The sequence below is a fragment of the Hemicordylus capensis genome, chromosome 10 (assembly GCF_027244095.1).
Source record: "Hemicordylus capensis ecotype Gifberg chromosome 10, rHemCap1.1.pri, whole genome shotgun sequence".
NCBI classification, from domain to species: domain Eukaryota; kingdom Metazoa; phylum Chordata; class Lepidosauria; order Squamata; family Cordylidae; genus Hemicordylus; species Hemicordylus capensis.
The window spans coordinates 361,375-386,410 of NC_069666.1; the positions used below are offsets into that span (position 1 = coordinate 361,375).

At 67.8% G+C, this 25,036-nt stretch overlaps 3 protein-coding genes across 7 annotated transcripts; 1 reads left to right on the forward strand and 2 right to left on the reverse strand.

Annotated features, from left to right (window-relative positions):
• Positions 1–79: 79 nt before the first annotated feature.
• GDPGP1 (GDP-D-glucose phosphorylase 1) lies at positions 80–3,152 on the reverse strand. The gene is made up of 2 exons (XM_053272443.1): positions 1,927–3,152; positions 80–1,380 (listed from the first exon to the last, which is right to left on the reverse strand). Exons 1-2 carry the CDS (start codon positions 1,986–1,988, stop codon positions 222–224), a joined length of 1,221 nt encoding a protein of 406 aa, XP_053128418.1. The 5' UTR covers positions 1,989–3,152; the 3' UTR covers positions 80–221.
• On the forward strand, positions 2,194–5,403 carry CIB1 (calcium and integrin binding 1). The gene is made up of 7 exons (XM_053272451.1): positions 2,194–2,326; positions 2,565–2,599; positions 3,146–3,248; positions 3,587–3,740; positions 4,413–4,531; positions 4,644–4,732; positions 4,844–5,403. The coding sequence occupies exons 1-7, from the start codon at positions 2,276–2,278 to the stop codon at positions 4,863–4,865; spliced, it is 573 nt and encodes a 190-aa protein (XP_053128426.1). The 5' UTR covers positions 2,194–2,275; the 3' UTR covers positions 4,866–5,403.
• Positions 5,404–5,652: 249 nt separating this feature from the next.
• Positions 5,653–24,953, reverse strand: SEMA4B (semaphorin 4B). 5 transcript variants are annotated; one of them, XM_053272408.1, is made up of 15 exons: positions 24,567–24,952; positions 20,255–20,612; positions 14,459–14,619; positions 13,272–13,334; positions 12,941–13,039; positions 12,473–12,584; positions 12,083–12,199; positions 11,597–11,754; positions 10,477–10,649; positions 10,187–10,337; positions 9,327–9,537; positions 8,234–8,352; positions 7,643–7,809; positions 7,344–7,414; positions 5,653–7,191 (listed from the first exon to the last, which is right to left on the reverse strand). In XM_053272408.1, exons 2-15 carry the CDS (start codon positions 20,391–20,393, stop codon positions 6,410–6,412), a joined length of 2,523 nt encoding a protein of 840 aa, XP_053128383.1. In that variant the 5' UTR covers positions 20,394–20,612; positions 24,567–24,952; the 3' UTR covers positions 5,653–6,409. The 5 variants fall into 5 exon arrangements, with proteins under 5 accessions (XP_053128383.1, XP_053128385.1, XP_053128382.1 ...); XM_053272410.1 differs by lacking the exon at positions 24,567–24,952 and adding an exon at positions 21,820–22,063; XM_053272407.1 differs by lacking the exon at positions 24,567–24,952 and adding an exon at positions 20,810–20,944 and having other exon boundaries at positions 10,187–10,331.
• Between the last annotated feature and the right edge of the window lie 83 nt (positions 24,954–25,036).

The following is a 25,036-nucleotide window of genomic DNA, read 5'->3' on the forward strand; positions in this document are numbered from 1 at the left end:
AGCATGTGGCCTACAGAAATAATTTCCCAGCAGGCCTCTCTCTCCCACTTGTGACATAAAATGATAGCCATTCCAGTCCTCCAGCGGAGTGTTCAGTTTTATTGACCAGCAATAACCTGGCATGTCCTCGGCCGTATTTGTTGTGCCTGGCGGGGGGCTCCCCTATGAAGAACAAGCTCCAGTGGCGGCAGCATGTCTGGGGCAGGGGGAGGAGGCAGAGGTCACTCTTGGAGGAGGGCCACCAGCTCCCTCTGGAGCTGGGCAAACTGAGGCTCTGGGAGGAGGTATTTTTGGATTGTGTGGATGGCAGATGCCTCTGTGAGGCCCTCAAATTCCTCGGCGCTTTTGACAGGCAGGTGCCCTGCCAGCTCACAGAGTGCCACGTTGAAGGCAGCCTCTTCTTTGGCCCCGAAGCAGGCTTTGCGGGCCCAGAGCAGGATGCGAAGGCCCGGCCGAGCTGGAGAGCGAGCGGGGCCCTCGGGCGGAGCGCCTCGAGTCACAAAGAGGTTGTGGGCCACCTCCTTCCGGACCAAGAAGGTGGTGACCTGGCAGATGCGGCGCGCCAGCCCCTCCAGCCGCCCCCCCTGGCTGTAGAAGAGGAAGGCCGGGGCCGGGAACTCCCGCAGCAGGAACAGGCCCGCTGGGGGCAAGAGGGGCTGGCAGGGGGCCGACTCGGCCAGCAGCTCCCAGTCCAGGTAGAAGCCATGCAGGTGCAGGTGGTTGACAGAAGCAAAGCCCCCCAGGCTGTTGAACCCCACGCGGAAGCCAGGGTGGCTGCTGAGGAGGACGGCTTCCAGGCCAAAGGCAAGGGCCTCTGCGGTGAGGACCTGAGGCAAGCAGAGAGCGGGGTCCGGGACCAGGAGGACGTGCCCAAACTCCAGAGGACTGACGTTGATCACCACGAGGACCCAGGCGGGGCCGGCCCAGGGCCCAGGACCCCCCACCTGGGGCACGGAGGGGGTGGTGCAGCCTTTGGCCATGCGGAAGAGAACCTCTTCAGGCCTGATCTGGCTGAAGCCAAAGCGCTGGGGGTCGAAGCTCTGCTGGACGCTGTGGATCTCCTGGGGTGCTCTCCTCTCCGCGCCCCTCTGGATGTTCAGCTGGGCCACAAACCCGACATCCCCGGGCAGGATCCGGGTCGGCAGCACCCCCAAGCGGTAGCGGAAGAGGCCCCGATTCAGTCTGTCCTCCCAGGTGGACTGCAGAGCCTGGTCAAAGTGGGACGGAGCGTGGCCGGCCAGCTCAACAGACCTCTCTCCTTGCCACGCCACCCCATGCAGCAAAAGGTCTTCTTCGTGGTAGACAAAGGCCTCTGCAAGGGGTCGCTCAGGGCTTGGCTGGCAGCCCATGGTGGCCTCACTGGAGGCGGAGGCGGCTCCTCTGAAAGGGAAGGGAAGGGAAGAGCTGTGGCCGCATCCAGGAGGACAAGCACAAGCCCCCGCCCCAATCTCTCTTTGCTCTCGTTGCTGCCAAGAAGGCCCCAAACCTGCCTGCTGGGACTCGGAGGAGCGGCGCTGCCCACCCCACCCCCCAGGAGGCCAGACAGACACAGGCTGGCAGCAGCCCTTCCTGGAGACAGCCCTCCGGTGTGGGCTCCTCTGAGCACCTACAGAAGTCGCTTGAGGAAGAAGCAAAGCTTCGGGGAAGGGGCGAGGGGTGGCTGGGGGGCCTCCAGGGCGACCCCTTCGGGTCCCGCAGCCCCACGCCCAAGGCCGGCTGCTGCTGCTGACCTCCCCCTCCCCGCGGGGCTGGAGCTCCTGGGCGCAAGCCTGAGGCTGCCGCTGCCCCCCCCCGCGCTCGGGGCGTTCGGGCGGGGCTTTGCAGGCAGCCGAGCCAGGAAAGCCCCCGCCCAGCCGCGTTGCCCCGGAGGGAAAGGCAGGCAGGCCCGCCCGGACAGGTGGGGGCGCGACCGACCCTCTCACTCACCTGCAGCGCCGCCGCCGGGCAGCGGCTGCGCCCCGATCCTGCTCGCCCTGGCACACGTGCATCCTCGCCCCCGCTGCGGGGCCTGGGGGGGGGTCAGCGTCCCGCGCCCGCTCTGTCGTGGGAGAGTCTCCGAAAGCCACCAGGGGGCGACCCGTCTCAGTCTCACGTCACGCGAAGCGCTGCTCCAACGCGGCAGTGGCGGGGAGTCCCACGGGCCCCCTGTCTCTTTAAGGGGCGGCCGCGGCCGGGGAGCGGTTGCCTGGCAACGGTGACGTGTTGGGGCGGGGAGGGGGCGGAGGAGGAAGAGGAGGAGACGCGGAAGTGCCGGGTCGGGTCCGCTCGAGGCGCCATGGGGGGGTCGGGCAGCCGCCTGCCCCGCGATCTCCTGGGGGAGTACCAGGTGGGGGGCCGGCGCGCAGGGGCCTCCCTCGGGGGAGGAGAGGGGGGGAGGAGCTGCCCCCCCGCCTCGGGGTCCGGGGTCCGGGGTGGGGGCTGCCCTGCGCCCTGCATGCCCCACCGGGGGCGGCGGGATCGCAGCAGAGCCGCGGTGAGTGCGCCGCCACCGCCGGCCGCTCTGGCTCTCCTCCCGCCGGCGGACCACTGACCCCCCCTCCTCCCCCCATCTCCCCCCCCCGCAGGAGCTGACCTTCCTGACCAAACAGGAGATCCTGCTGTGAGTACTCCCCCCGCCCCCGCGCCCAGCCTGGCCCCCCTCCCGCCGTGGGGCCCCGGCTCCCGGGGCGGCGGGTCTGGGGGTGCTCGGGGAGGGCGGCGGGGCAGCAGCCGGTTGCTTCCGCTTCCTCGCCGCTGTGGCCCCGCCCCGCCCGCGCGTGCCCTCCTCCGGCTCGGGGGGTGCCAGCCCGCCCGGCGCGCGGGTCGCAGCAGCAGCAGCAGCGGTGCCTGGCGAGGGCTCTCGGGGGCCGCCAGGCCTGCTGCCCGCCGCGCCCCGGCTCCTGGCAGCCTCTCGAGGAAGCCAAAGCCCGGACTAAGCTGCCGGGAATCCCCCCCCGGGCTTCGTGTAAGCAGAGACGGGGGGGGGGGCAGTGCCTGCTGCTGGCTGTGTGCCCAGCCCACAGGGGGGCAAAGGCTAGGCGGCCGTGGGGGCCGGGCCGGCTGGGCCGCCCTCCTTGCCCTGCTGCGGAGAGCGAGCGCCCTTCCCAGGGGTGGGCGCGGAGGGGTGCTGGGCCCCGCAGGTGTCAGCTGCGGGTGTCTCTTCCAGGGCCCACCGGCGGTTCAGTGAACTGCTGCCCAAGGAGAGCCGGGAGCAGGCTCTGGCCACGCGGATCCCCGAGAGCAAGATCCTGACGCTGCCTGAGCTGCGGGTATGCGGGGGGGGGGGTCTGCCGGAGTGGGGCAGGCCCCTGTGGCGCCTGGGCTGGCACGCGGCTGGCAGCACTCCCAGCCTGGAGCCCACAGGGCCAGCGGCATCTCCCTGCTTGTGCCCCCCCCGCCCCATCCCGTCTGGGCACATTTCCAAATCCAAGAGTTTGCCTCTCCCAAGTCACACACCAGCAGAAAGTGTTGCTGTGGGGGGCGGCAGTGATCTCACTGGGGCAGGGCCCGCACCCCTTGCTTGGGGTGCCCACGTGCACCGTTGACGCTGGGCCGCCCTTTCCCCGCCCCCTCCTCATGCCCGTGGGGGCCCTCTTTGTGTTGCCAGGCAAACCCGTTCCGGCACCGGATCTGCCGGGTCTTCTCCACAGCTGGGGACGGGCAGGGCGGCCTCTCCTTCGAGGACTTTCTGGACATGCTGAGTGTCTTCAGCGACTCAGCCACGCCGGAGATCAAGTCGCATTACGCCTTCCGCATCTTTGGTGAGGGGCGTCTTTCCAGAAGGCCCCACGTGAGCAGGTCCTCCTCTGCCAGGCCGGGAACGCAGGGGCCTCCCCCCCCCCGCAGCCCAGAGCAAAAGCCGGGGTGGCGGCCGAGTGCCTTTGGGAGGGGCTGGGCCTCCTCCCGGCGGGTGGAGCTGAGTGCCCGATTCCCAGGAGCTGGGGCTGAAGGAAGAGGACCCCCACTGGCCCCTTCCTTGGAGTGGCTGTTGGTTGTCTCCAGCAAGGCAGACTGTGCTCCTCTGGGCGGGGGGGGGGGGGCCTCTGCCGGCAGAGCTGCTCCTGGGCTCCCCTCCCTCCCTCCCTCCCTCCCAGGCGGCTCTAGCAGCTCTCCCGCCATCCCTGCCCGCCATCCCGTTGCCTTTTCCCCTACTGCTGCCACAGAAGAGAGTTTGAGACCGGAGGAGTGTAGACTCCTCCACTTTGAGTGACATGCATGTGTGAATGTGGCCAAAGTGGGGCCTTCCCCTGACAGCAGAGCCTGTAGGTCTTGAGTGCCCCTGCCCCCCAGCTCTGCTAAAAAGGGCCCACTTATGGGGAATGGGCTTTGGTACCAAAAGGAGGTGTGAGGACAGTGGGGAAGGGCAGGCACTCCCTCCCAAAGAAGCCCCCTTGTCGGGGAAAGGGGTGCAGCTCAGTGATTGCCTTCCCCAGACTTTGATGATGACGGGACCCTCGACAAAAAGGACTTGGAAAACCTGGTGAACTGCCTGACTGGTGAAGGCGAGGAGAGCCGGCTGAGCCGTGTGGAGATGGACCAGCTGATCCAGAATGTGAGTGGTGGGGAGGGAGGGAGGGAGGGAAGGTGTGTATTGTGGGAGGGGAGTCTCTTCGGGGGGGGGGGGCGCTGCTTCTGGCCTTCAAGGCTCCTCCCGTTTCCTGCAGATCCTAGAGGAGTCGGATATCGACAAAGACGGGACCATCAACCTTTCGGAATTCCAGCACATCATTTCCCGCTCGCCAGACTTCACCAGGTACCTCCCGGCTGCTGCCCGCCCTCCGGCTGAGGTCTCCAACCCCTCCTTGACTGGCCTGGGGGCTGCCTTAGCAGAACCCGCCAACCTGGGTCCTCTCTCCCACTCCAGTTCCTTCAAAATCGTGCTGTGAGCTTCTCCCCGCAGACCCCGCTGGGCTGCCTGCGGGAGGATTCTGCTGCTGCGGCCCCACTCCAGCGTGACTGGACCCCCAATGGTCTGCGGGGTCGGGGACTGCTGTGTCCAGACCGGAGCCATGCATCCACCCCCACCCCCCAGCGGGCACGGACTTCTCGGGGACCAACTGCAGCCTTGCCCCAGGCAGCCTGGGCTGGCTTTCAGCTCCCGTCTGGCATGCAGGTGAGAAGCAGACCTGCGAGAACATTCCTCTGTCTCCCGCTCGGCTCGCCGGGTGCTGGAGTGACGCAGTGCCTTCGCAGCAGAGCCAGGCCGCCTCTGCCTGCTGCCCTCTTGCCGATTCGGGGTGGCCCTGGGCATGGGGAAGTGGCTGGGGGGCCCGGCCAGAGGCCTTTGGCCCTCCCTGGGCCCTCCAGCTGAGAGGGGGCACCCGCGATGGCTCTCTTGAAAGCCTTAAGCATCCAACGCCTTTAATACATCCCGTCACTGCTGTGCTCGTTCTCCTTGGAGCCTAATAAACCTCAGAAGCCAGACCCTCTTTGTTGTGGGGTCTTGATTTCCCCCTTGGAAGCGGAGGGGGCCCTGCCCAGGTGGCTACACCTTTAGGGGAAGGGCCGGGAAAGGCAAGGCGACCGCTGCCCCTGTGGGTCCGACTGCGAGGAGGTCTTTGCAGCAGCTCCAGGGCCCTACCGAAAACCAGCAGGACTGGCGGCGGCGGCGGGTGCCCCCGGGAGAGGGCTGGAGCGGGAGTTGGGGCTGCACCCACAGAAGTCAGTCCTGGGTCCTTTCTGAAGATCAACTTTATGTACACTGAGAAGTTTATCACAGGCATGTTGTGCAAGTGCACTTGTGAAGGGTGGGGGGCAGTGGGGGCAGTGGCTGTTGCCCGAGCAAGCCCCCTCCCCGCTGCACCAGGTGGCGGAGGCCAGAGCCTCTGGGGGCAGAGTTCACATGGCCCGACATTCCAGAAGGACCGGTGGAGGCCGGCCGGCCAGGAGCAGCCCTAGGCGCTCCCCGTGAGCATCAGACGACCACACACAGACACGGGCTTCCTGGGCCCCGGCCCCGATCCCCGTCTCCTTCAGCATGCACAAGAGCAGAACACAACCCAGGGCGCTGGGCCCCACGTGGTCAACCCCCCCCCCAACACACCACTCCCCATCATGCCCAGGACACATCATGACTCCAGAGCACTCCGGGCGCGTGGGCCCCTGCGTGGCCCCCAGGGAGCTGGGAGGAGGGCGGCTGCCCCGGCCCAGCCTCGCCTCGGCCCTCCTTCCTCTGCTCCGCGGTGGCAGCCCTGCAGCCCAGCCCTTCTCTCTGCAGGGAGGCTCTAGCCTGCACCGCCTCTGACGGGTGGGATCCTGTCCTGGGCGCAGCACGCCTGTGGTGCTCCCCGCTGCAGCGTCAGCGCCTCCGGCTGGGGGCCCCAAGCAGCAGGGGCTCCACCCTTGGGCAGTTCTTCGGTGTGAGGCCGGCCCCAAAGGGTCCCTCTCGGATTCCGGCAAAGGCTGGGCGTGACAGGCGGCTGCTTTCTGTTCACACAACCGAGTCCCGGATCTCGGAGCCCAGGCGCACCCGCGGCCGCTGGGAGGGCGCCAGGACCTCCACGAAGCTTTCGCGGATGCTGAGAGGGCGCCGGTCCGACTCGGAGAAGGCCGTGCCCGGGGCATCGTGCACAGGGGTGCTGGCCACGTGGCTGTCGTTGAGCGTCTGGTAGCCCTTGTGGTCCGGCAGGCTGCCGCCGCCGCCGCCACTGGGGGGCAGGCTTTCTGTGGGGGGCAGGTCCGGCTTCCGGGGCTTGGTGGGGTGGGAGGCGGTGCAGGTGCCCTGCTTGAGGAAAGCCTTCATGGCCTTGCGGTGCCGGTGCAGGAGGACGAGGGTCAGCAGCGTCACCATCAGGCCAAAGAGGACGCACATCACCAGCAGCTCCGTCCAGTAGCTCTTGCCCTCCAGCAGGGCCGAGAGGCTGCCCCCCAAGGCGTCAGCCGAGGTGCTCCTGCCGATGGCCTCCAGCGGCTCGCGGACGGGCACCAGCCAGGCCTGCAGGGTCTGCTCCAGCCGGACGCAGTAGCTGGCCATCAGCTGGCGGAAGCCGGCCTCCTGGGACCAGCACTCGTAGCGGCCCGCTTGGCCTGGGCTGCCCACCAGCACCAGCTGCCCCTCGGGCAGCAGCAGCAGGGAGGAGGAGGAGGAGGAGGCGTTGAGGGGGCTCCCCTCGTGCAGCCACTGCCGGGAGGCCAGGTTGGAAAGCAGCGGGCAGGGCAGCGGCCTCACGCCGGTGGAGGGCAGCAGCACCAGCCGGCACGGCGGCTCGTCTCCTGAGGGAGAGGGAGACTGGGTCAGGCTGCGGCCCTCCGCCCAGGCCGGAGCTCCCGGGCAGCCCCCCCTTCCCGAGGAGGGCCCAGGGGCTCCTCCTGCCAGAGCCCCCCTCTTCCCCACATGCCCCCCTCCCCCCCTGCAGACTCCTTACCCCTTGAGCTGCTGCTGCTCTTCGGGCAGAGCTGGGCCACGTCAGCCCCTTCAATGTCCTGCAGCCAGGGCCTGGGGGGGGGGAGGAGAAACGGGGGCGGGGGGGTGAGCAGGGGCCGAGGTGGGGGGGGGCACAGGGCCAGGGCCAGCTGGGAAGCCCTGCATGGAGAAGAGACGCCCCGCCCCAACAGATGCACAGCCCCCCCGCCATCAATGGAGGGACTGGGGGGGGGCTATTTGGGGTAGAGCAGGGGCGGGGGAAGAGGGCCGACCCCACTTGAGTCTGGAGGAGGCACTTACACGGTGGGGGGCTGCTGGTGGAACAGGGCAGTCGGCCGGCAGGCACCTCCGCTCCAGGCGCAGTAGGGGTCCCGAGCGAGGAGACACTCCCCACAGCTCCGGTACAGGCTGCAGTTGGCGACGGGCACTTGCACCAGCGCAGAGTAGGAGGCAGCGTAAAGCAGGCCCTGTGGGGTGGGGGGAGGAAGGGGGCAGCTGGGACAGGCAGGCAGGCAGGCTCCCCGGAGGGCCAGCCAGGCAGGTGCCCCCAGCCCCCCCCCAAGCTGAGATCCTCCTCCTCCTCCTCCTCCTCCTCCCCCCTGGAGCCCTGCTGGGGCCGGACGGCCCCCTCTGGCGGCACCAGGAAGGAGCCCCCCTTGGGGGGACCCAGGAGGGCCCAGGCGGGTTCCGAGCGGGTCGGAGGAGAGCCCAGCCCAAGAAGAGGTTTCTGGGAAGGAGCAGAGGGCGGGGCGGAGGCTGCCAGCCAGGCTCCGGCAGAAGCCCGGGCAGCCCAGCAGAACGGCAGGCAAGCCGCCCCCCCCCCCGAGCCAGGGCCTGGCTTGGACACGGCCGGCAGGTGCAGGAGGGTCCCAGGGCGCGACTCCGCCTCACCTGGGTCTGGTCCAGCAGCAGCTCCAGGACGGGCTGCCCAGCAGGGAAGAGCTGGAGCTCCTCAATCACCCGAGCCGGCCGCCCTGCAAGCCGCACAGCCTTGTGGAGTCGCCCATCATCTGCCGAGCACAAGCAGCGGTGGCCAAGGGTCAGGGCCCGCGGGAGGTCTGCCCCCCAGCCGGACTCCCCCCCCCCAGGCAGGCCAGCCCTTGCTCGGCGCCTCTAGCCGGGGCCCACCTTGCTCAAGGGCGCCTCTTCAGACCCTCTGCCCCCAACCCTGCCCCACATACACGCCTCTTCAGAAAACTCAGCCTGCCCCCACTACAGCAGCAGCAGCAGCAGCATTTACCAATGTGGGGCTGCCCCAGAGCGGAAGTCTTGGCTAGTCCAAGATGCAGCCACTAGGTTGGGGGGGGACGACTCTGGCGCTCCAGCTGTTGCTGAACGGCCCCTCCCCTCATCCACAGCCACAACCACCGCCGGAGAGCCCAGGCTCCCCCCCCCCACGGAGAAGACCCCCCTCGGCAGCTCCCTGGTTCAATGCCAGGCCTGATTCACGGGGCGGGCGATTCCCTTCCAAGCCCAACGCAAGCCCTATGGCCTGGGTGGGGGTCTGAAGGGTGCTCATCTGGGCCCAGCGGCCAGCCCCTTTTGGAAACATAGGCGGCGGCAATGACACACACACACCCCCCGCGCCGAGACAGGGCCTCATCTCACTGCCGGGCTCCTCCCTGGCCTTGGCCGCCTTCCTCCACCCAGTGGCGCATGGGCTGCATTCCCTGAGGGCGTCTCCTCCAGCCCCCCCCCCCCCCGGTTGGGGCTTCTGCCTTTTCAGAAGGGTCTTGATGTCAGCCACTCCAGAGGACTGGCCAGGAGCCCCCCCTGGGGTCAGGGGCCCCTCCTTGCCTCCTGCCGCTCTCTGGGGGCGCTGGGAGCCACTTTCTCGAAGCAGGCAGCCCGGCTGGGCCAAGGCGCCACGGAGGGCTTCAAAGGCACCCGACGGCACTTGGGCCACTTGCCCAGCTGCAGAGGGGCCCCTGCCAGGCCGGGGGGAGCCCTTGCGCCCCCTGCCCGCCCAGCTCCCGCCACCCACCGGTGCCCAAGAAGAGGACATCGTAGGCCCGCCGCAGGCCCCGGACGCTTTGGACGCTGATCTGCTGGTAGCGGGCGCGTGGCTGCGAGAGGACCGGGCGGCTCCGCACAGCACTGTCCATCAGGAAGTGGTCCTTGAGGTAGTTCAGCACCCGGTCCGGCATCTGGAGCGAAGAGGCGATCTTCATCTGGCGCGTCTGGCTGCTGATGCACTGGGCAGGGAGGGGGACACAGGGGCGGCCTTGAAGGGTGGGGCCGGCCGTGGCTCGGGGCAGCAGCACAGCGGCTTGGCCGGCAGAAGGCCCCCACTTCAGCCCCAGGCGGCGGCAGCCGCCTCTCCAGGCAGGGCTGGCAAGGAGGGCTCCGGTCGGATGCCCTGCAGAGCAGCTGCCCGTCCGTGCAGACAAGACTGAGCGCGGCCGGCGGGCGGGCGGCCTGACTCAGGACAAAGCGGCTCCCTCTGGGCCGGGCTGGGCTGGAGCAGCCGCTGCAGGCCCGGCCATCCCCTCCGCCTGCCGCCAGGGGCTCTCTGCAGCTTCTGGCCCAACCAGCACTGTGGGGTAGTAGCCAGAGGAGTGGGCTTGGGCCAAGGAGACCCCGGTTCAAATCCCACCCAGCCATGAGGCTCACACCCCGGCCTTGGCCACCCCCCCCGCACAGCCTAGCCTCCCTCACAAGGTTGTCGTCGCAGAGATAAAATGGGTGGGAAGCATGCAGGCCACCCTGAGCCCCATGGAGGAGAGGAGGGGAGGGGAATATCCCTGGGACCCCTGGGATTGGTGTGGTGTGTGGGGGCAGAAGTGACAGGGGAACCACGACGTTCAGCTCCCTGCGGGAGGCAGACCCATCCACAGGACCTACTGTTCCAGGGCGGGGTTCCAGCACAGGGAGGGTGTCTGTGTACCACTGCTGGGTCTCCCGGTTGACTTCCTTGTAGAGACCACCGAAGGCCCTCTTCACATCCTCCATGGAGAAGGCGCACACTGCCGCAGCCTCTGTCCCCTTCCTGTCCCTGGCGGAGGGGAGCAGAGGTCAAGGACAGGCAAGCGCATCTCCTCCACAGCACCCACCCGCCGGAGCCCAGAAGGAGCTCCCGGAGCGGGAGGGGAGGTCCTGGCCCACGGCCCTCCTCCCTGCGCCCAGAGGCTCACCACTGGGAGGTGAAGACCCCGTAGAAGATGGTCTCTTGCCAGCGCTCGCCCGGGGTCAGGACAAACATGTCCTGCAGCACGTTGAAGGGGAAGCCGTCCTCGGAGCAGAGCAGCTGGGCCTTCAGGAAGGTCGTCCACCGCCGCTGCAGCACCCGCTCGCCCCCCACGTCGCCCTGGCCCGGGAAGGAGCAAACGGGGGCAAAGCTGGCTGCGGAGGCAGGCAAAAGCCCGGCCTCTCGAAGCCCCTGCCTGCTCCTCAGCTCCTTTGGGGAGCTCCGTGTGTGTGGGGGGGGGGCGTGCAGAACAGGCTCGGGCGATGGTTCCAGGAAGTGTGGGTGGGTGATGTTCAGCCCCTTGCAAAAAAAGTTGCCCACCTCAAGAGGGGCTGAGGAAACGGACACTTTGCACAGAGAACATCCCAGGAGGAGGAGGAGGAGGAGGAGGAGGAGAGGCAGCTGCTGCCGCGGAGACCACCTGGGCAGCCAGTCCTGGCCAGACCCTCTCAGAGCCCCCTCCGCTTCCAGCTTTTGAGGCCCCCCTCCCTAATGTTTTTTTTTTTTAATTTAAATGACAATACATTTTTAAAAGTTGCAAAACTTGGTAAATGCCAACAAATGGTCTAAATGTGAGGCCCCCGTTGAGCTGGAGACCCAGGCCACCACATGCCCACCCTGGCCAGATGGGCCACGGCGGCCTGGCTGGGTCAGAGGTGGCACGCTGGAGAGAACGGCCATCCCGGAGGCCGCTGAGGCCGAGGCCACGGCCCCTGGCTCCTCTGGCCGGCGGCTGCTGCAGACCATAATAAGCGAGGATCCCCAGGTCGGGAAGGTGGGGTGCTGAGGAGAGGAACCCCCACTCTGCTCAGGGTGCAGCAGCCCGCGGTGCTCTCCCCAGGGGGGCCGCTCGCCGATCTGGGGCGGGCAGTGCCTGCCGGGCTGCCCTTGCACCCTCTCAGGTCAGCTGGCAACCCCCGGCTGCCAAGGGGCAGGAAGGCACAGGGGGAGGCCAGCAGGTGTGGCACGGCCACAGCTGGCCACTAGGGGGCGCTGCGGGCCCAGAGAAGGGGGGCTCCGGTGCTCGGGCAGCCCCCGCCAGCCCCCACCCCACGCACAGGCCTGACCTTGCACACGCGGGCGATGCGCGACACAATGGTGTCCTCGAAGAAGTCGAACTCCTTGCCAGTTTCGCTGAAGAAGAAGTAGACCTTGTCGTCGTCCTCCTGGGGGCTGCTGGGCGGGAGGCTCTCTGGCAGGTAGGCGGAGCCCACAAAGAAGGGGTCTGGGCAGCAGCACAGACAGAGCAGTCAGCAGCGCGGCCCCCGCAGGCCCCAGCAAGGGGGCACCCTCCAGGCACCTCCCCACCCGCCGGGGCCGAGCGTGGGGCCAGCAGAAGAGCCGGAGAAGCTCTCGGGGAGGCTCTTCCCAGGCCACCCACCACGCACCCCAAAGCCCGGAGATGGCAAGTGAAGGGGGCAAGTGAAGGGGGCCAGTCTTCCCTCCCCCAGGGCCGCGTGAGCAGTCAAGCTGCTGCGTGGTTTGGGGCCCTGCTCCCTCCGGCTGCATCCGCTGCCTCCAGGCCAGCCTCCCCCCCCCCCCCCGCCGCACACCTTGCAGCCAGTTGAGCGAGTTCTCCGTCTTGATGGCCGGCCGGCTGCTGTGGCTCCGGGAGATGGTGGGCTCCTTGCCCTGGAAGTTGCTGACGGTGCCCGTGTAGAGGTCTCCCTCTGCCAGAGAGCAGAGAGAGCAGCCCTGTCAAGGCCAGAGAGCTCTGCCGCCCGCTGGGCCCTGCCCTGCCCACTCGGCACCGTCCCCCTTTCCCCTCCGGAGGGCTTCCAAGGGGGAAGAGGTCCAGGGCTAGGGGTGACCCCCCCCCGGAGAGCTCTGGGTGCCTTTCCCCCTTCCTCCTCCTCCTCCTCCTCCTCCTCCTCCTGGGAGGCTGCGCCCCCCCCCCGCAGGAGGGTCAGGCCTCCCCCCGCCTCCCCAGCGCAGCTCCTTACCAACCATGATGGCCGTAGACTTGTATTCCGGATCAAAGGGGCAGCGGCCTTTGCCGTCCTCCAGCAGTGGCTCTCCAGACGCGCCCAGCTCCAGCCGGAAGTCCGGGGTGTTCTGAGGGGAGAGGAGCTGGTCAGGCTCGGAAAGAGCCCCCCCCCCCCCGCTCAGCCCTCTCAAACCACTGGCTGCACTCTCCTGCACAGATGGGGCACTCTGCACATGCTCAGAGGCCCTCACGTTTCTTCTGCTTCTCCTCCACGTGTTCTAGGCAGCAGCAAGGCCCAGCACTGAACAGCTGGGAGGCCCAAGCCTAGGCCCACATCAGCGGGCACGGCCTCTGCCCAGTCAGCTGCTTGCAGCTGGCTTTGGAGAAAGGCCCGATGCTGTCCAAGGGGCTCAGCACCGAGAGGCCCAGGCTCTCCAGGGAGGCCAAGGAACCCACCCACCCCCAGCGCATCCCCGGCCCTCACTATGTAGGTGCAGGTGGGGCTGAAGGCGCTGGTCCCGCAGGCATACAGGTGGGTGCTGTTCAGCGGCAGCAGGATCTTGACGTAGTTGTGGCAGTCTCTCTGCAAGGGACGGGAAGGTTGCGCCCCTCAGCTCAGCCCTTCGCAACAGGCACACACACACGCACCCCCCACGGCGGCCTTGCTGCCAGCCCTCCGTGCCCACCCACGGCCCTGGGCTCTGGCTGGCACCCCCTGCCTGGCGGTGGAGGCGATGCCCGGCTGGCCCAGCACCGCCGGCCTGGTGCTCTGGACCAGCAGCATCCGCTTCCCCTGCAGTGGGGCCACCACTCACCTGGAGGTCCTTGCCCTTGAAGACACACCGCTCCTTCTTTTCCTGCTCAGCCCCCCACGGCAGCTGCAGGGCAGGAAGAGACACTTGGTGGGTGGGTGTGGGGGTGCGCCCACTGCCCCCTCTGCCCCCCCTGGTGAGGCGGCTCCCAGCAGCCATTTCAGCAAGGTCCCCTCTTGGGCCAGGCCCGGTGCCCCCCCCACTCTCCTTGGCACTCAGGTGTGCTCCGTGGGGCTGCCTCCTCACAACTCTGCAGGCGAGGGGTGTGTGTGTGTGTGTGTGTGTGTGCCTGTGCCTGCCTGCCAAAGGAGGAGGAGCTGCCTCAGCTTCCTGGCACAGCTCGGGGGGGGGGGGCTCCTCTCTCTCCTGCCCTGCCTGAGACCCACGCTGCCTGCAGGCTGGCCATGCGTCAGGTGGAGCAGGCCTGCTCAACTTCGCCCCCCCCCCAGCAGTTTTTGACTAAAACTCCCATAATCCCCCGTCACAGTGGCCAATAGCCAGGGATTGTGGGAGTGGTAGGCCAGCATCTGCAGGAGGGCGGAAGTGCAGCAGCCCTGCTCAGCAGCCAGCCTGCAGGCAGCACAGCTCTCAGGCAGGGCAGCGGGGAGAGGGGCAGCCCAAGCGGTCTCCTTTGCCCCGCCATCCTAGATCGCTGGGACCGGCCGCCACCTGCGAGGCTCCCCTGGACCTCTTCCACACACAGCCCCCCCCCCGTCAGCTGCAACAGCTTCTCTCTTGCCTGCGCAACGCCACCGGGGGGGGGGGGGGAGAACATCAGCCTCGCTATGCTCAGTGCCCGGACTGGAGATGCGCAAAAGGGAAAGCCACGGCCTGCCCCCAAAGCCACCCCACCCAAAGGAGCACAATGAGTGTCGTCACAAGTGACCCCCTCCGAATTCATTCTGTTTCTGTCTGCCACGGGCAGGGACTAGGAGAGCCCCAGAGTTCCCGCCTGGGGGTGCGAAGGGCACAGGGACCGCCAAGAAGCGCCAGAAGCCAGACCCCCCCCCCGGATATTCCTCCTAGGAGTGCAGCATGCCCTGACCAGTATTCCGAAGCTCTTCTCCCGACTCAAAGGCGACAGCACTTTTCCACGAAAAGGAAGAGAGGAGGGAGGGAGGGAGGGGGCCACCCTGGAGGGGGAGGGAGGCCTCCCAGGAAGGGGGCGGGGTGCCCTGCCCTGCCCTTACCAGTCGGTGCTGGGGCCCGGGGGAGAAGGCGCTGGTGTCGAGGGCAAGCAGCATCTCGCGGGCCCCTGCGTACAAGACTCTGCCGTCCGGGCTCAGCACCATCGTGGTGTAGTTGGTGACCGGAGGCATTTCAAAGCGGCCCAGGCGCCGGTGGGGGGAGTCTGGAGTGGAGAAGAGAGACACCCCCCACCGTGAGTGCCTCATACAGCCCAGCCCCACCTGCCAGCCCCAGGCGGGGCACAAAGGGCCTGGGCCTGTTGCAGAGGGATCCTCTTCTCCCTCCCCGCCGCCAGCACCTCCTGCCCCGGGGCCTGGGTGTTCCTGCCAGGGGGGCAAGAGGTGCTGAGGAGGCCCTCCGGCTCTGCCCAACCCACGGGGGCAACAACCTCCTCCCCCTCCCCCCTTCAGTGAGTTTTTCCCACGGCCCCCCCCCAAACACCTCAGGGCACCTGGTCCCGCTTGGCTCCTGCAAGCAGGAAATGACACACCTGACCTGAGCTGATGATTCAGCCCCCACAGGATGGGTTCCTGCTACACACTTTTACTATCCTTAAAGGGATTGCAATGCCAGAGAAGTTCTTACAGCAACATTCCTGGCAAAAGGATTGAGGGGGGGGGGTGGCAGGGGTGTGTGTGTGTATGTGTGTGTGTGTGTGTGTGCGCGTGTGCTATGAGTCAAGTCAGCCCTGGCCCAGCTCCTTGTGGGGCGGGCCCAGCTCCGGCCCTGGGGGCACAGCCCCGCTTCTTTTCGGATTGGGGAGGGCATCTTCGAGATGCCTGGCAGTGCAGGCAGCAGACCCACTGGCCCCCGCCAAGGGGAAATGGCTGGCTGCGGAGCCTGGGAATTGCCTCCTCCTCCGAGGCCCAGCCCAGATGACCTCGGCTGACCTTGCCTGTCACACGCGCCCAGCAGAGCCTGTTCTCCTCCTTCAGAGCAGGCCTGTGCTTGACTGCCGGGGCCGGGCTGGTTCCAGCCTGTTGCTGCTACTCGGGTGAGGCCCTGGGAGTCAGCGGCTGGAAAACGACGCTCCCCGCCAGAGTCCTTCCTGGGCGGATGGCGAGGCCTGGCCGCAGCAGCGATGGCAGGGAGCAGGAGGGCCCTGGGCAGCCCTTGGCCTCTCCTTCCCCTCCGGATCTGGGGGGGCCTCCCGACTCCCTTCAGGCCCACACGCTGCTGCTCAGAGGACCCTTCTGGCCGCTGGCTGGCTTGGCCACAGGTGGAGCCTCCGGCCAGGCACTTCTGCTGACCTGCTCTGAGCTTCCTGGCCGGAACTGGCTGCTGACCCACCCTCGGTGCATTGGAGGCCCAGCGCTGCACAACCATGGCAGGAGTATAGGGAGCTGCTCTGTACTGTCTCAGACCCTGGGTCCCTCTAGCTCAGCACGGCCTACTCAGGCTGGCAGCATCGGCCCTGGGTTCCAGGCAGGTCTCTCTTCCCCAGCCCGACCTGAGATCCATCCCCAGCACAGCATCCCTCCAGGGGCTGCTGCTGCTATCTGTCTTACGTTTCTTTTTTAGATGGTGAGCCCTTTGGGGACGGGAAGTCATTTTATTTATTTATAGCTATGTAAACCACTTTGGGACCTTTTGTTGAAAAGTGGGATATAAATATCTGCTGTATCCGTCTTAAACTGAGCCAGACCCTTGGTCGATCCGGCTCAGAATTACCTGCTCTGTCTGGCAGCAGCCCTCCAGGACTCCAGGCTCCTCAGGGGTCTTCCCCAGCCCTGCCTGGAGATGGTGCCGGGGGCCGGACCTGGGGCCTTCCTCGGCATGCAAAGCCAGGGCTCCCCCCGCCCGCAAGTGGCAGCCCCATTCTGCAACACAGCCCCACCCCTCTGCACAGCCACAGGGCAACTCACACAGGGCCACCACACGCCCACCGCCTGTCTTTGCTGCTGCCCCACCAGAGGACCGCGCTCAAATCTGGCAGCCGCAAGCGGCACAATCCCAAGACCCTTTGAGCCAAACAAGCGGGCCGCTCCCCTGCAGGCGGGAGCAAGAAGGATCCAGTGAGAGTCCCTTTTGCTGGCGCAACTGTGGCCCGAGGCTCTCGCAAGTGCAGGGTCAGGATCTTGTCCTTGGAGGGAGAAGAAACCGCTCCAGCGTCCTTGCTCTTCTTGTGGGCTGGGGCCTCTCCTGCCTCTCTCTCTGCTGGCATCATCACCTGTCCAGCAGCCACTGCCCAGGAGGGGGGGGGAGCCAGGACCCCCCCCCCGTGCCCAGCGCAGGCCAGGCTCCTCTGCACAGCCAAAGACAGCAAAGAACGTGCAGAGGGCGGCAGCAGGCCGGAGAGCGGCTCAGAAGGAGGCCAGCCAGAGAGGACCCCTTTGCCCCCCACCCGCCCAAGGGTGAGCCCCCCTCACTGCCCCCCAGCAGGAAGGGCACGGAGGAGAGACCCCTCTGGATCAGCCTTCACTTCTCCTGGGAAATTGCTACACAGGATGTGGGAACCGGGCCAACAAGTTCCACCTGGCAAGAGATCTGTAAGCAAATGGAGCCGCCTGGGTTTCGCTGAGAGCAGCAGAAAGCTTCTTGGCAGGCGGGAGTATTCGCAGGATCCAGGGAAGCCCCTTCGGTCCCAGCAGGGCAACGCGGGCCTGGAGCAAAAGGCTGCAAGGAGTTGCCCAGGGCCGCCCTCGGCTCTGCCTTCTAGAGAGACCGAGCTCCTTCCCCTTGGAAGCGGAGCAGCACCTGCTGCAGAGGGGGCAGAGGGCCCAGGGCTGGACACTGTCACTCCCACAAAACAGTGCAGGGTCAGGCCCTGCATGCCTGCTTGCCCCTCCTTCCCCCACAAGAGCCGCCCAGGAGCTCAACTGCAAAGGAGTCATTAAACAGAGGCACCCGTTGTGCACTTGGGGCTGGCCCTCGGCCAAATGCTGTCCCAGGCAAGAAGCATCCGTGGGCTGGGGTAGGGTGGGGTGGGGGCCCCTCCATTTGTTTAACCTTGGGACGCTGGGGGGTTGGCAGAGCCCCTTGCTTTGCATGCCAAAGGCCCCCGGCAGCGCGATCCGCCTGGCAACGTCACCCTGGAGCCTGGCTCACCGCTCTGGGGCCTCCTCCGCCTGCACGAGGTGCCAGAGCTGTGCCCCGGCCTCAGCATCCAGGGCCGGCCGCTTGGAGTGTGCGCTGCAGCAGCCCAGAGAGGGCAAGTGCCCCGGGAGGTGGCTCCAGCTCCAGGCCCCCCCCCGGAGTCGCCTCCCTCCCTGCACAGGCAGGCCACGGGCTTCCTCCCAGGCACCGGAGCCCCACCCCAGAGGCACCCGGCGCTGCCTGCCAGCTGGGGGAGCGGCTGCCCCGGGAGGGCAGTGATCCCGCAAGACTGTCAGCACCAGCAGCTGCATCACGGGTGCCTCGCGGTGACTCCTGGCCCCGTCACCGGGTTGGGCCACCACTGCCTCCCTTCTCTGGAAGCCGGGCAGGGCGGCTTCCTGGCTGAGGCCAGCCAGCCAGCGCCAAGAAGCCGGGCTCTCCAGCCTCTCCGCCCACCCAGGACCTCCCGGGCCGGGGCTCAGGGTCACAGCCTGGGCGGCAAGAGTGCTCTGCCTCTGAGGGCGGCAGGCAGACTCCCCCAGCAGGGCACTGCAGCCGGCTTTCTCCCTGGACGGGGCTCCCTGGGCAGATGGCTCTGGTTCCCGGCCGGCCTGTGTGCCACTTTAGACCATCATCAGCCCTTTCAGGCTGTGAGAAGCAGCAGCAGCAGCAGGAGGCTCCAGATCACCTTGACAAGGTGTGTTTCCCCCCCCGCCACCTCCATGCTCTTCCACTAAACCTCCTTTGCATCCCCCCCCCGCCGCAGCTGCCCCAAGGAGGGCACACGTTCCCAGGATCATCCGCAAGGCCACAGCGAGGGGGCACCTCAAGCCCTTCTCTGCACGGACCGCTACTCTTTATAAACCGCTTTCCCACACAATGTCCACAAAGTGGTTTACATAGGAAAAGGATGACCGGAAGAAGATGCTTTCTGTCCCCACAGACTATAAAACTGCAAGGCTCACAGGCATTTCCAGGGGGTGGCCCCAAGACGGGCTCCCTGTGCTATTGGGGTCCCTGTTGCTGGGAGCAGGGCCAGGCCGCGCCAATCTTGCAGAGCAGGTGGCAACTCAACAGCTTTCCCTTCCAATGAAATGCAAGACTGGCCTCCTGCCTGAGCCACGGAGGAGTGGAGGCTACCTGCACAGGGGGTCACTGGAGATTGGCGGGGGGTGAGCACAGATGCTGCCAGTTCCCCCAGAGCTCTTGCCTGGTGGGGCTCCCTCCCGCCTGAAGTGGAAACAGACTCCTCTGGGGCAGATGCAGACTCCGCATGCAGGGACCCTCCCCACCGCCAATTGCTGGGCCCCCAAATCCCAGCAGCCCCAGCTGTTCCCAGTTCTGCTAAGCAGCTCACCAGCTGCACCAAGCGGGGGCCGAGCTGTGCACCTGCTTTGTGTGCGCGGGGGGGGCTCTTTGTGACCAGGCGTCTCTTCCTCCTTCCCTGGCCAACAGCTTGCACAAAAGGAGAACTTGATCCAGGGAGGCAGCAAGAACTTGGGGGGCAGCCCAGGCAGAAGGAGCTCTCCCCTGGTGAGGGGATGGACGCTGGAGTCTTCAGTGCTTCCTCCCCAGCTGCTGCAGGGCCCCCTCCCTCCCTCCTGCCCAAGAGCCCAGCTGGCCCAGCAGCTCCACCAGGCAAAGCTTGTTGGGACAGGTCCTGCTGCTTGCAGACAAACCTGAAGGGTGGAGGAGGGAGGCCTGCCCGCCCCGCCTGCCTGCCTGCCTGCTGCCCCACACCGGGGCAGGGAGAAGCTGCCGTGCTGCTGGGCCTCCGTCCAAGGCAGGGGCTCACTGAGGGATACTGCTGGGATGGAGAGGCAGCATGAGGCTTTGGAGCGTCCAGTTTTGCCTCACCAGTGGAGGAGCAGGGCCTGGCTGGTGGTGGCACCCAGCAGTGGCTTGTCCTAGTAAGTCAGGTGGGTGCCAAAGGAGGTTCTGCTGCCTCTGCTTCCCAGCTGCTTGGGTCGCTCCTCAGTCTCCCGCGCTGCCTGCAGGCTGGCCATTCGCAGCCCTGCTTGATGAATGGCCAGCCTGCAGGCAGTGCGGCGGAGGAGAGGAGCAGCCGGGAAGCAGAGGCAGCGGCACCTCCCGCCTCGTGGTGCTACTGGTGGCACCAAAAGGAGGCATCCCCATTGGGAGGGAAGGCGAGGGGCCCCCTCCTGAATGCACAGCTAGCAGGTTCGAAGCTGGTGCGGGCGGGCGAGGCCTGGCGGGCACTGCAGCCTTGCCCAGAAGAGCACCTTCTCCCGTTGCAACACAGCGGCTGCTGCCAGGTGCGCAGAGGCCGGCGCCCTGGAGCGGGCACGGCCCCCGCTGCAGCCCAGCCACACCGCAGCAGCCCCCCTCCCTGCCTGCCGCGCGCAGGGTCACTCCCCTCCCCACAGGAGGGAGGAGGCCTCCCCTCGGGCTGGGCGGGGGAGCCGGTGCGTGGCTGCCTGCCTGCCAGGCCCCTCCGCCGCCTCCCACCACGAGCGCCGGGCGGAGCGAAGGTTGCCCCCTTGGACGCCACTTACAGCGGGCCTGCGGAGCGCTGGCTTGGCGGGCCCCGCCTCATCTGGGCGCGCGCAGCAGCCTCTCGCCCACCCCAGCCCCGCAAGGGCAGCGTCCCCGCGCCTCCCTCAGTCGCTGCCGCTCCGGCCCCAGGGCAGCCCGCCGCCTCACCTGCCCGCCCGCTGGCCACTACGGGGCAGGACGCGGCCACTACGGTACTAGCCCCGACGACGGCAACCGCCGGGCCTGGGCAGACTCGGGTCACTCACCGTAGCGCAGACTCAGGCGCGGCACCACCACCGTCTCCTCGGAGGCGGCCACCACCAGCAGCCGCAGGCCCAGCAGCAGCAGCAGCAGCAGCGCCGCCGCCGCCCCCCAGCCGAGGGCCCTTGGGGTCCTGAGCGCCATGGCGCAGCGCCGGCTCCTCCGCGGGGCAGCGGCTGGCCGCTCGGCTGAGCACCTTCCGACTGGCGGGCGGGCGCGGATCAAGCGGCAAAACTCCGCCGCCGCCGCCGCCGCCGCTTCTTCCTCCCTCCTCCTCCTCCTCCTCCTCCTCCTCCTGGTCGGGGCGGGCGCGGCTGGCAGCGCCTCCGCCTCCCCGCGCTGGGAGTGACAGGTCTGGACCTGCTGCGAGACGAGAGGAAAGCGCTCAGGGGCGGGCAGGCCCACCACGGCCGCTCCTCCCGCCCCCGCCGGCCTGGCACGGCCCCGCTGCCCTGCCCAGCCTCTCCGCGAGGGCGTTGCTCTCCGCCCCCGCCTTCCTAGGCAGCCTCGCCCACCGGCGCCCCGCCCCGGCCGAGAGAGAGAGACCCGTCTAGGGCTACCTGTCTCCTCCACCTCGACGACGACGCCGACGCCGCCACCCCCCCTCGGGCCGCCTCCTCTTGGAGCGGCTGCCGCTGCCGGCTTCCCGGAGCTCCAGGCAGCATCCCGTGGCCGCCCCGCTACCCGCCCCCAACCCAGCTGGCCACCTGCCGCCACCCTACCCGGGCTACCTGGCACATGCGCCCCCCCCCCGGAAAAAGGACCTCTGCTGATGGCACCCGCTGCTGCCCCTGCTCAAAGCCCCCTCCTCTTCCCCCCCCCCCGAGGCTGGGCTGAGGCACTGGCGGAAGAAGGGGGGTAAGGAGGGGGCCACACTCGGGACCCCCCCCCCGCCCAGCAGCAATTCCAGGGCAGAGGCGGCCTCTGGACTGCCTGTGCTGGGCAGAGAGCTGGAGCGGGTGCAGGCAGGGTGCCCACTCAGGCCCTGGCAGCACTCCCAGGACTGGCAAGGAGGGAGCCAGAGCCAGACAAAAAGCAGGGCGGTTCTGGGGCCCAGGCAGGCAGCCTTTCTCTTGGGGCCTGGCGCACAGCAGGCCCCAGCCTGTCGCCCTGGCAACTGGCAGCAGCAGCCAGCACCCCAGAGTTGGCTCTGCAGGGCCCGCCCGGCCCAGTCCCCCCCCTCCTGCCCTCTGGGCTCCCACCTCTGCCTCCTCCTCTGGCGACCCCCCCTCGCGCTCAGCAATGGCCAGGCCAATTGCTTCCCTCCCCCCACCCGCCCCACAGAGGCCCCCACGAGACACCCTCAGCAGAGAGATGCTCAGCGCCCACTTCAGGAGCACACCGCTCCTGCAAGGGAGGCCACCATGCAAGTCACTGGCTTCGCCCCCCCCCCCCCGGCCTGGCTGGCTGGGGACTGGCTGGCAGGGCTAGAGACCCTGCAGACCCAAGTGCCCAGGTGACTGGGTGGCGCAGGGGAGGGAGAGTTTTGCAGGGACTCCTTGAGAGCCTCTTCACCCCAGACGGCACATGGGGAGCGGCCGGGCACAACATGGACCCATCCCAGCCCTACCTGGAGACGCTGCCAGGGACTGGACCGGGCCCGCCTTCTGCACGCAGCGCAGGGACGGGGACACCTGGAGGTGGCAACCCCGACATGCCTTTCAGACGTGTCTCTTGCCTCGAACCCAGAGCAGTTCTGGGAGAGGACTGCAGGGGGGCCTGACCCCTCTGCTGGCCCACAGAGGGGGAGGAGGGGTGTGCGCTTCAAGGCTTGGCCCTCCACAGAACAGCCCCCCTGCAGGCAGCAGGCTCCTTTCGCAGGAGTGCTGAGCCCTGGCAGGCAGGGGAGGCGAGGGTGGGCGGGGGGCACCTCAAGCAGCAATTACTGGGGCAGCGTTAGCCCCCCCCCCACCCCGGGGCTGCTGGGCTGGCTCTGCAGAGGCCCCTCCAAGAGGAGGACGGCCCCCTGCCTCCTTCTCACGGTTGCCACAGCAACCCGTGATGAATGGCAGCCCCTGCTTTTGCCATGGCAACGAGGCCTGAGGAGAATGGGCAAGGGGAGGGGCAGGAGCGGGCCGGCAGGCGAGGGAGGCCGCTGTGGGCCCCAGGCTTGCCCCACTGTGGTGGCGGCGTGGCTGGTGGGGGTGGCTCCTGGCAAGCCAGGAGGGGGGGCCCTGCCCTGGGAGAGCGGCTTCTGCCCAGGTTGGGTCCAGCCCCATCCGCTGCCTCCCTCGCAGGGAGGTTGTGAATGGAGAGAGTGCTCTGCCGCTTCCAAGCGGAGCTGGGGGAGTGGCCACAGCCCTGGCCCCGCCCAGCCCCTCGGCCCCCCTCCCGCAAGGCCTGCTTTCCCAGGGAGTCTCCCCCTGGCTGGTCTGGGCCGCTCCTCCTCCTCCTAGTCCACCTTCAGCTGCCCTGCCTGCTGGCAGCCTGTCCCTGGCCTGGGAGTGCCAAAGGGGGGAGCAGCAGCCACCTGCTGGATTGGGACTGGGTGCCAGAGTCGGCCAGGGCTGCTGGAGGGCTGGTGAGGAAAGGGTGCCTCTGAGCATGTTTGGAGCAGCTCTGCTGCCTGGCAAGATTTGAATGGCAGCAGCAGGCAGCAAGGGGCAAGGACCAGGCACCCTGGGGGGGGGAGGTGGGGGGGAGAGCTTTGGGCAAGAGCAGCTGGTCTGTGGGGGGGGGGTGCCAAGGGTTGCTCCTGGCTCTCCTGCCCCACCCAAGTGCTGCGCTGCCTGCAGGCTGGCCATCCCTCAGGCAGAGCTGTGCAGTTAACTGTCTAGCTCGACCTGATGAATGGCCGGCTTGCAGGCAGCCCAGGTCTTGCTCCGGAGGAGCCGCTTCTGGCTTTGGGGGAAGCCGGGAATAGGGTGTGGAGCGGCCCTCCCCTGTCTTGGGGCAGGTGGTGCCTGCTACATCAGAACTGCATCGCTGGGGGGGGGGGCAGTGGAAGCCTGCTGGGGGGGCAGAAGAGGGTAGAGTGGGGGGGGGCTTGGCCCAGTCTCCCGCCTCACGTCAGGCTGTGTGGGAGGGAACGAAGGGGCCCAGAGACCGGCCCCCTCCCCGCTTCCTTGCCTCACTGCAGACAGACAGGGTCCTCGCTGTTGCCCCTTGCTCCCCCTCCATCGGGACGTGACCCCTTGCACAAGGGGGGGCCCCACGCCTCCAGGTCCCACTCTCTGCTCCCAGCGGGAGTGGGGGAGCGGCCCCTTTCAAAGCGCCTGGGCTGTGCCCAGAGCAGACCCTGGAATGCTGCCCCCCCCAGCCCAGCCCTTGGCAGCCCGGCCTGTTTACACACACCACCAGTTCCCAGCCGGCCCCCTCCCTGGGCTGCCTCTTCTCCAATCTCGCCCTGGCAGAGGGAGAGGGGAGCTGCTGCTGCTGCTGCTGCTGCTGCTGGGGAGGTCAGGGTGCCCAGGAGGGGCGGGGGGTGCCCCAGCCAGCGGGTGGCGGGAGCTGGCCGTGGGAAAGCGTCTCCGCCTTCCGCCCAGAGAAGTGCCAAGGCCACCCAGCCGGGGGGAAGAAGGCCAGTGGCCTAACCCTTGCCCAGAAAGCAGCAGTGAGAGAGCAGGCCCCCCCCCCCGCCAAATATGAGAAGCTGTGAACAAGCCACGGCCAGGCTGCATACAAGGCTTGGAGGCAACTCAGTTTCTGCTCCTGGGGGAGAGGGCAGAGCTGGCTGTGGAACTGCCCACCACTAGATCAGGTGCGGTGACCAATGGCCACAAAGGTGGTCAGCTGTTCGTGTGGTGACAGGCAGCTGGTCTCCTCTAGACCAACTCAGACCATGGCAGAATGGCGGCCCTCAGGTGGGGTGGCCCTTCCAACCACCTGCTACTGAATAACCTTTTTAATGGGAGGTGCCAGCCAGGGGCCTCCTGCTGCCCTCTGGCTCCTCCCCCAAACAAGACCCTGGGTTGGTGTGAAAAGCTGCCTTCTGCTGAGTCCGCCCTTGGTGGGTCTGGCTCACCACTGATTGTTCTGACTGGCAGCAGCTTGCTTGCCAGAGCTTACAAGAGAGGAAAAGACGGCATTCCTATCCTCCTCGGAGACCCCGGTGGGTGGAGAGACTTTTGATCCACTCTTGCTAGGGGAAGGCCTTGAACTGAGCCTCCGGCCGTGGCAGGATCCCCACCCAGTGGGTGGGCAAAGGCAGCCCGGGTTGGGGGCTGAGCCAGGGAGGGAGGAGAGAGGACGACTCGCCTGGTCTGGCAGGGCACCCGCTGGCTCGCCCGACCTCGCCCATCGAGAGGCTCTCCGCACATGCTCAGAGGCACCCTCTTTCATCCCCTGCGCCGCAACCAAGACCCTCGTCCAGCTCACCTCCTCCGTGAACGCGCAGCGCGCCCGCGAGCGCCTGCCTGGCCCCAGTCTTTGCTGCCGGGCGACGAGACATCCAGGAGGGGAGGCGGCGGCGGCGGCGGCGGCGGCACCCGGAGCGGGCTGTTGCTGGTGACGCCCCTCGAGCCGCGGAGGAGGCCCAGACAATGGCCCGCTCGGTGGCGGCAGGGAGAGGGGCGGGGCGAGAGGCAGCGCCAGCGCCAGCCTTGGGAGCGACACGGGACGCTCCGGCCGTCGAGCAAAGGCTGCTGCCGGCCAGAGGAGCCGGGCAAAGGGCGCCCGCTCTGCCGCTCCAAACCGACCCTGCCTGCAAGGAGGCGGCCAAGGCGGGCGCCGCTCGGGGTCTCCGGATCTGGCTGCCCCCCTCCCTCCCTCCTGGCCGCCAAGCGCCGCCGCGCCCCTCCCCGGCCGAGGGTCCCGCCCCCTCCTCTTTGTGTGGTTCGCGACTCCCG

Coding starts and splice junctions, on each gene's coding strand:
- GDPGP1 (XM_053272443.1), bottom strand. CDS start 1,988: ATGCACGTGTGCCAGGGCGAGCAGGATCGGGGCGCAGCCGCTGCCCGG. Junction 1,381..1,926: donor GCCCGGCGGCGGCGCTGCAG/GTGAGTGAGAGG, acceptor CTTCCCTTTCAG/AGGAGCCGCCTCCGCCTCCA.
- CIB1 (XM_053272451.1), top strand. CDS start 2,276: ATGGGGGGGTCGGGCAGCCGCCTGCCCCGCGATCTCCTGGGGGAGTAC. Junction 2,600..3,145: donor ACCAAACAGGAGATCCTGCT/GTGAGTACTCCC, acceptor TGTCTCTTCCAG/GGCCCACCGGCGGTTCAGTG. Junction 3,249..3,586: donor TGACGCTGCCTGAGCTGCGG/GTATGCGGGGGG, acceptor TTGTGTTGCCAG/GCAAACCCGTTCCGGCACCG.
- SEMA4B (XM_053272406.1), bottom strand. CDS start 20,914: ATGCTGCCTGGAGCTCCGGGAAGCCGGCAGCGGCAGCCGCTCCAAGAG. Junction 10,338..10,476: donor GGGGTCTTCACCTCCCAGTG/GTGAGCCTCTGG, acceptor CCCCTCCGCCAG/GGACAGGAAGGGGACAGAGG. Junction 7,192..7,343: donor GAGCAGCAGCAGCTCAAGGG/GTAAGGAGTCTG, acceptor CCTCTCCCTCAG/GAGACGAGCCGCCGTGCCGG.